Below are 9,076 nucleotides of genomic sequence, written 5' to 3'. Positions count from 1 at the left end.
ACCTAATTAGTCTCCTTTTTTTTAGCGCGGATTGTCCTTTATTTGGGGTGGTCTTTAATTTTTTCCCTTTAAATTGGTGGTATTTAAGTTTTGCGCCGACATCTTAATAGAGGTTGTGAGTTTGAACCCCGATTCGGTAAAAAAAAAAAATTGCAAAAAAAATCCTGCCTTAAAAAAATAGATTTTTGCAAATTCTTCCCCTTGTAAGGCCCAAATTACGCGAAGGCGAAAAGTTAAAGGCAATATCATTTTGAGGGCAAAATTAAAGACCACCATTTTGAAAGGCAATCCTGCAAATTGCCCATTAGTCTCGACTACGGGGAGATAACCACTTTATGTCGATTGGAAACCAGCCAACATTTTAAATTTTAATTTAGCCATGTTATACAAGTAAATATATTTGGATATAATAACGCGATACTCAATCACTTCTTCCTTTTTTTTTTTTTAAGGAGATCACTCAAGTTGTCGTTGTACTGTTGTATAATCACAAAATTCTAGGATAATGCACGAACTTTATGAATTGCTTTGACTATCCAGCAGACATATTCAACAGGTAACAAAATTAAGGATATAACTGACAAATTGAGGCCTGATTGTTCTAGTAGACGTAAAATGTGCAGTACAGCATAGCAACAGGGTGCACCTAGGGTAAGTTCTAGTAGACGTGCAGCAAGCATTCACCAAATTTTGAGATACATTATCTACTAGTTGTGGGCATGGTACGATATATACGGTATTTAAAATTTCGGTATGGTAATTTCGATTTCTAAAAAATACTATATCATTACAGTACCAAATTAATTCGGTATGGTTCGGTATTTTAAAATTCGATTTCGATATACGGTATGATAAATCGATACCATAGTTTATCCGACTTCGACTTATATATACTCATATCGTGGAGAATTATGACTTCTACTACTTAAGAAACATCTCAATTCTTATGTACTAAACACCTTACACATGTAAAAATATTCAAAGGAAAGTACAAGCAATTCCCTTCGTAAATCAATTACATAAAAAAGACATTTAAATCAAGATAGAGTAGTCAAAGTTCCAACGCTTAAACAATTAATTTTCTAATACTACTAGTTTATATATCTGTTAGTATTATAATACTAAGATATATGAATTGTATATGTAATTATATACTTCGGTATGGTATTCGGTATATCGATATTTTCTTTATAAATACCGAATACCGTATCGAATACCAAACTTTTTAAAAATGCATACCATATACCAAAATTGCGGTATAAAAAATTTTGATGTCGATATGATAATCGGAATCTACCATACCATGCCCACCCCTATATCTACAGAATTACTGATTTTTGCATAGGTCGAAGACAATTCAAAACAGTTAGTATTATAAATTATTCCCTTCACTTCTCTTGTTTTTCATACCTTGCCAAAATGGAAGAATGAAGCGCCTAAAATTTATTTGTCAATCAATAATATGGTCAAAAATTTTGCCAGAAGCTAAGAGCAAAGGTCTCGGTCTGTTCTTAAATAAAAGAATTACGCAATTCAAGTACAGAAGTACTCCCAAATCTCAAGCCATAAAATAAGCTAATCCTCCTTACTTATCTGCAGACTAAAGATGATCGGCAATCGGAAAATGACCCAATTCTTGTACATAGAACTTCGCCTTAATTCAGCATGATCAGAATCTTGAGCTGATAGGGTCACAAGATGGCATCTTCTTGGAATCAAAGAGATAATGCTAGTATTATTATCTGGCGAGCTTATTTTCCTCCAATAAGCCCATCAGAGAGATGGAGGGGAGGATGACGAAAAGCCTACGTGATGGAAAACACAAACCAACAATTAACTATGAACGTTATTAAAAAACTACTTACTCTTCTGTAACAAACGAAAAGCTAAAACGTCGGTCCATTATCTTGAACGCGGATAATGATAGTACAGACAAAATTGGAAGTTAATGTCTACGAAATATGAAGAACGCTAATACACTAGCTTCAAGACTATCTTACAAGTCTGACCAACTTTCTTCTACCCTCCTTACAGTGACAATTATCATCATCATCAGCTCACCAAAATTCCACTTCTGACTAGAGACTAATTTTAAAATCCCATGCTATGTTGACTGAAAAGGATGCCACAAGTCTACAGCTCCAACCAACTTCCCCTAAAAGATCTTGAAAAGTATACCACCATGAGTGGCAAAGAATGGAGCAAATACGAGTGACTCAACTGCCATCAGCTTGATTAAAATGTTGAGGGATGGGCCTGAAGTGTCCTTTAGGGGGTCACCAATTGTGTCACCAATAACAGCAGCCTTGTGAGGTTCAGAACCCTTTGGGCCAAGAGTCCTTGCATGCTCTGAAGCACCAGCCTGAACGAGAAAGCAAAATTAATAAGCTGGAGTGTGTGGGATGAAACACATACAAAATACAACACATAAGGGTGGATTTGTCTTCTATACCTCAATATACTTCTTGGCATTGTCCCATGCACCTCCAGTGTTTGATGCAGATATTGCTATCTGAAAAAAATTAGACACACATGAGCAAAACTTGGATATAACTCTTAAAAAGAACCTTAAAACTCCAAAATCTTAAAGCGGAAGAATCTGATCATACCTGTACACCGGATACCAAAGCACCAGCAAGGACTCCAGAAAGTGTCTCCACTCCAAAGAAAATACCAACTATGAGTGGTGTAAGCATGACTAGGGCACCAGGTGGAATCATTTCCTTGATAGATGCATCAGTCGAGATCTTAACACAAGTGGCATAATCAGGTTTGGCAAGGCCTTCCATGAGACCGGGAATAGTATTAAATTGTCTGCGAACTTCCTCAACCATCTTCAAAGCTGCACTACCCACACTCTTCATAGTCATGGCAGAGAACCAGTAGGGAAGCATGGCTCCAACAATCAAACCAATAAACACCTGGGGGGTCAAGACATCAACTGTTGAAATTGCAGCCCGACTCACAAAAGCACCAAACAGAGCCAAGGACACAAGTGCAGCAGATCCAATGGCAAAGCCCTGGAAAGAAATAAACGTCCAAAGTTAGGAAAAGAGAATATGCCGGGAAAGATCTCCATCATGTGGATTGCAGAAAAAGGATATCTAATAACAGAAAGAATTGACTGTAGAGGTGAAAGACAGCATGCATAATTGAAAAATATCCAAATGTCCACATAGATTTAACCACTTGTTAACAAGTATCAACAAGAAAAGTTGGGGAAAAAAAAGGATCCAGAAATGCTCAAAAGATGAAAATCAAGACCAACAAGTTACAAACCTTTCCAATTGCAGCAGTGGTATTTCCAGCTGCATCAAGGGCATCAGTTCTTTCACGGATCCGGTGGCTCATGCCAGCCATCTCAGCAATGCCTCCAGCATTGTCACTGATAGGACCATATGCATCAATCGCCAATCCAGTTGCAATGGTGCTCAACATTCCAAGAGCAGCAACTGCAATACCATACATGGCAGCGAAAGAAAAACTGACAAAGATAGCTATCGCAATGGCAAAGATAGGAATGATGACAGATTTGTATCCAAGAGCAAGGCCAAAAATAACATTCGTCGCAGCTCCGGTCCTGCAGGAGTCTGCTACATCTTGGACAGGGCTGCAAACAGAGCCAACCAGAAAAGGGAAATAAGACAAATATGAAGATTATCATCATAACAGGCACAAAGTCATAGGATGCAGTCAGACCATTACTTTTACCTGTAAGCATTGCTAGTGTAGTACTCGGTTATGAAGCCGATGATAAGTCCAGCCCAAAGACCAACAGCCACACATAAAAAGAGCTGCCTGCACAATCAAACCAATCAATTTAATAATTAAGTGCACATTATTTACGCAAACACATACTCACACACTGGACAAGAAAAAGAAATTATGAGACGTATTCAACCTAACAATATAATCTAAAAAATAGCCCACTTCTGATTCAGTGACATCTGGTAACAATGGGTGTCAGATTCAATATATAATATTCTCCAAACATTAAGTTGACACTTACCAATTCTTGACAACTTTCTGAGTGCCAAAATTAAAGATGGTGAAGGAAGACGGAAGGCAAGTCCATGTAACAATTGCAATTCCAATTGTCATAAGAACAGTTGATATAATAAGTTGGTTCTTCAATGCTGGTTCAATTTCCTTAACAGCCTTAATTTCAAAAAAGTCTGTAGCAAAAAGTGTGGTTATCAAACAAACAAGAATTCCCATGGAGCTTATAAGCAGGGGGTAACACATTGAAGTAAAATCATGCTCAATTCCAAAAGACGAGATGGAAGCCACCACAAGAGCAGCACAAGATGATTCAGCATATGAACCAAAAAGATCAGAACCCATTCCAGCAATGTCCCCAACATTATCCCCGACATTATCAGCAATCACCTGCAAAGACATTGAAAGTAGATTATTGACAAGAATTCTACAGGAGATGACAAAATACACCTGAAGAGGAAAGTTTAGCTTACAGCAGGATTTCTAGGATCATCTTCTGGAATGTTCCTTTCAACCTTACCAACGAGATCAGCACCAACATCAGCAGCTTTGGTGTAAATACCACCACCAACCCTACCAAAAAGAGCCATAGAGGATCCACCTAGCCCATATCCAGTAATTGCCTCAAAAAGACCCTCCCAGTCATCACCATAGTAAAGCTTGAAGAGATTAATGGTAATGTAAAGAACCAGGAGGCCGTTGGCAGCAAGGAGAAAGCCCATCACTGCACCAGACCTGAATGCAACAATAAAAGCTTTCCCAACACCTTTTCTCGCTTCCAAAGTTGTTCTTGCATTTGCATATGTTGCAATTTTCATCCCAAGGAAACCAGAAATAACAGAAGTGACAGCACCAAGCAAGAACGATACAGTGCTGAAGATGGCAGTTGCAAGGGCTGGCTTGCACATCTTCTCCTTGTTGTAAGTACATGGCTGGCTCTTAGTGCTGAAGCTTTCAACTGAGCCCAGGAAAAGGAAGATCAGGATTGCAAAAGCAATCATGAAGATACCCACATACTGATATTCGGTAAAAAGGAAAGATGTTGCTCCTGCCATAAAAAACCAATTCAGATATTAGATAGTACTACTAAAAAACAAAAGGTACCGTGCATGTAGTCTAGACAATCTAATTTATAAAAACACTGATCAAAACAGGTGAAGACGTTGCGGATAGAACCATCGAGGAAGCTTGGCAGCAGAACAATATCTAAACTTACTCCATTGCATATGCTAGTTAACTGGGGACAGACTTTTGTGTGTGCTCGTTTTGAATTTTGTCAGAGCTATATTGGATAAACACGCATATTATGCAAAATGTTCAACAGGCTTCACGCTTAAGCTAACAAACCACATTGTTCTCACAAATTATAATATACATGGCATAGTTCAAAAAGTATGAAACCATGTAAGAGAGTATGAAAAAGGGAAGAATGTTTAAGTAACACTTAAATTTTCAGGAATTGACCGCTTGACTTTTCAACTTTTTAAAGTAGTTCCACTCAGACACGCCAGGCAAATCATAATGGTTCAAACAGCAATAAAAAAAAAAAGTTCTAAAAGAAATCTTTAGCAAATTACTGGTCCAGCAAAACGAAAAAAGAAAGAAAGCATAAGTCAACTAGTATAGCTGCCAAACTGACTTTTCCCATTCCACAATAGTCTTGTGAACTAAGCAGCATGACAATGAAATATTCTCAATTTATCAACTGCAACTTAACTCAAGAAAGTCATTGTGCTTTATTAAAATAGGACAACGCATCAGCAATGTTTCCCACTTATAATTACTTGACTGAACATCACATGGATAGAATATGATTATATTCTTCGAGATCCAGCAAGCTCATAAATATTAAAAATGAATAAAGGTAGATCCACTGTCCGCCAGTACACCGAAGAGCTGAACAGAGCAACCCTAAACCCGTATATTCTATCACGATAAACCCTAAACCCTTTTGTTCATCATCCCAGCTAATGCATCTACAACATGTACGGTTTAATATAACTTTCAAACAAAAATAAACAGTAGTATACTCGAAAACAAGGAAATAAAGCTAGAAAAAGATGCTATTTTCAAAAAAATAAATAAACTTGTGAATAAGAAACTAGACTTCAAGCACAAAGAGATTCATAATCACGCAATTTAGACAAAAAAAAAAAAAAAATTTAACAAATGCGAAATTTTGCACTCTTTTTTTCAGCAACACAAAGATTTATACTAAAAAAAAAGGAGAAAAGAACACATATATACAAGTACGGGTGCAGCTAAATATGAGAACAGCATAAAAAGATCCACATAAGAGCTTCTTTTTTTTTTTTTACCTTCGGATATAGCATTCTGTATGTCGGCACACTTAGCAACAACATTCTGGTCATTAATTCCTTCCTCCTCTTCAATCAAACAATCACCATATCCATTCTTATTATTATTATTACTCGGAGAAGTAGCTCCACGTTCAGATGAGACTTTGACACGTGACACAAGGAACCATTGAAATAAAGAGAAAACGATTCCAATACCAGCACATACTGGAATAACTATCTCTGTACCTAGATCTGGTAACAACGTCGACATGACCTAAACCCTAAAAAAACTCGCCAGAAAAATAATGGCAAGGAAATTAAGTGAAGAATACTGCACTGGTTTTCCAAGGGTTTCCTAAGTAGGAGGAACTGAGGTATACTTGTTTTTATATACTGAGAAATGAGGAGGATTGAGGATGTTGTGAAATGTGATCGGATTTATCGTAGTTATGATGTGCCTTCGTTTTGTAACCGTTGGATTTTATGATCTAAGTGATGATCAACGGCATATACTTGAGGAACCGGTGTTCGAGGGACTTGAAGGTTGAGCGGGAATTCTATTTTAACAAGAAAGAGAAAAGAGCTTACTTTGGATTATTCTTTTCATTAAAACCTCTTTTTTTTTCTTTCTTTTTATTCGTTGTTTTCTTGTTACTGGGATAAGGAATCTATTCCATAAGATTAATGTACTGATCGTGTTAAAATAATTATCAACTAAATTAAAGTAATTATAATCTGATAAAAATGGTAATAAATACTAACTTATCAGAAAAATAACTATCTTATTATTATCAAAAAAAATTATACTACATGTAACTTAAATTCATTCCATATAAAACTACCATGTCGCAAGTATTAAACCTAAAAATATTTTAGGAACAAAGAGAAAAAAGCAAGCCTGAAGAGATACAGTTTCCATATTACACATTGTGACACTTAAGTTCCATTTTAACCAAAATCTTATCCAAATAAATCTAGTGTCGTTCATGAGGTGGAAACGTGTAGGATTAAGATACAACTTTGGTAAGAAAAAATAATACTAAGAGAAAGTAATCACCTAGCTAATTATATTTTACCTTTCTTCAATTTATTAAGAAGATTTAAAATTTAATAAATCGTACTAAAACAGTTTAGCTAAGTTAAAGGATTTAATAGTAAATGTGACACTCATGTCATCACAAAATCAATTTCAATTTTACAATAAAGTTTGTGAATTTTTTATAAATTAAAATGATGGTGCCTGACGTCCGCTTGCGTTGAATGGCGTGCATGCCTCATCGGATATACCCTTTCTATGCTTTTATATTTTATTTTGTTGTTTTTAGATATTAAAATAAGTCACTTTTTAAAAAAATTACCTTGAACTTGGTAACTCCGCGAATAGCGGAAAGGATTAGGTAGAACATAAAAGTAACACGTTTAAATGGGAATGGTAATTTATAGGATGCCCTTTGTTTCAAAAGTCATATACAGCTTTGGAGATGGCGGGTTAAATCTTTTATTTTCGAGTCCTAATTCAAGTATTATTTTGAAATATTTTAATTTTTAAAAATAGATTTGCATATTTTGAAGTTAGATGAAAGGTAGTATTAAGTTATGATCACAAGAACAATTATTTAACTCTTTAAATAGTAATAATTTCATATAAAATGAAGCGAAATAGTATATATTAACAGAGTTAAGCTTCCTTTTCTATACTGCTAGAGTTTGTAAAGTAAATAATTGATAAATATAGAACTAACGTACTATATTTAGACGGTAAGGCCTCGTAATTTTTATTAAGATTAAAACGTTTAATTCCTAATAAAATTTTGAATATTAAGGTTTAGAGGTTTGAATTTAAACATTAAGATATGAATACCGAATAATTAAGATTATTTGTTTTCTTTCACATTTGAATGTGTAGATCTTATTTTAATTTAAGATTAATTATTATAAAATTCAATAAAATACTAAATTAATCTAATACTATGTCTATAAAAATAATATATATATATATATATATATATATATATATATATATAGATATATATATTTCTACTGGAGTTTGGACCCTCTTCGTCGTCGCTTTTTGGGCCCTATATTAAACACTAAAAAAAAAAAAAAAAAAAAAAAAAAAAATTGTCATATATATTAAACCGTATTTAAAAAAATTATGGGCTATATTAAATTATATAGAAGCATGGGTTTAAAAAACGCATGTTAAAAAAAAGTGGGTCGTCCGTCCGTATATAAATAAATAAATAAAAAATCAATGTGTTTTGAATATAGTACATACTAAAAAAAAAAAAAAATATACCAATATTTTAAAAAAAAGTGTGGGCCCCATATTAAACACCAACCAATATTTTTTTTTAAAAAAACAAACAATGTGAAAAAAAAAAATGTGGGCCCCATATTAAATACCACCATCTCCACTAATATAATAAAGTCAAAAAAAAAGTTAATCGAGTATTGACATTAATAAAAAAAAAAAATGAATCAAAAAAAAATCAAGCAATATCAAAACTATATAGTAGTTCTTCATTTAAATAGAAAATCAAATTTCTACTTTGTTTCATTTTAAACATGTAAAATTAATATAATAATATGAATTAGAATTATCCAAATCAAAATTTGATAAAAAATAATAGGTATTGTTTAGGTCCCATCTACATACATTAACAATAGAATATTTTACACCTTTAAACTAATCGAATTAAAATTTAAAGTTCAACTAATGCTTAAATATTGCTATTGTTTTATCTCAAAAAATACGGAGGACAAACTACAATGAA

The 9,076-nt window shown here is 34.0% G+C and overlaps 1 protein-coding gene across 2 annotated transcripts; it reads right to left on the bottom strand.

Moving 5' to 3' along the window:
• Positions 1 to 1,884: 1,884 nt before the first annotated feature.
• LOC132055596 (pyrophosphate-energized vacuolar membrane proton pump 1) lies at positions 1,885 to 6,677 on the bottom strand. Of its 2 annotated transcripts, none has more exons than XM_059447503.1 (8): positions 6,318 to 6,677; positions 4,473 to 5,047; positions 4,010 to 4,389; positions 3,712 to 3,798; positions 3,280 to 3,610; positions 2,610 to 3,020; positions 2,453 to 2,512; positions 1,885 to 2,362 (listed from the first exon to the last, which is right to left on the bottom strand). In XM_059447503.1, exons 1-8 carry the CDS (start codon positions 6,568 to 6,570, stop codon positions 2,156 to 2,158), a joined length of 2,304 nt encoding a protein of 767 aa, XP_059303486.1. In that variant the 5' UTR covers positions 6,571 to 6,677; the 3' UTR covers positions 1,885 to 2,155. The 2 variants fall into 2 exon arrangements, with proteins under 2 accessions (XP_059303486.1, XP_059303487.1); XM_059447504.1 differs by lacking the exon at positions 6,318 to 6,677 and adding an exon at positions 5,216 to 5,427.
• Positions 6,678 to 9,076: the final 2,399 nt, after the last annotated feature.

This window comes from Lycium ferocissimum, chromosome 5 (genome assembly GCF_029784015.1).
Source record: "Lycium ferocissimum isolate CSIRO_LF1 chromosome 5, AGI_CSIRO_Lferr_CH_V1, whole genome shotgun sequence".
Classification (NCBI taxonomy): Eukaryota; Viridiplantae; Streptophyta; class Magnoliopsida; order Solanales; family Solanaceae; genus Lycium; species Lycium ferocissimum.
This window is presented reverse-complemented; position numbering and strand designations above follow the sequence as displayed.

What these genes read in the sequence shown, in the direction of transcription:
- LOC132055596 (XM_059447503.1), bottom strand. Translation starts at nt 6,570, where the DNA reads ATGTCGACGTTGTTACCAGATCTAGGTACAGAGATAGTTATTCCAGTA. An exon ending in ACAGAATGCTATATCCGAAG is followed by an intron (nt 5,048 to 6,317) that starts GTAAAAAAAAAA and finishes TTTTTATGGCAG; the next exon opens with GAGCAACATCTTTCCTTTTT. An exon ending in TACACTAGCAATGCTTACAG is followed by an intron (nt 3,611 to 3,711) that starts GTAAAAGTAATG and finishes CTCTGTTTGCAG; the next exon opens with CCCTGTCCAAGATGTAGCAG.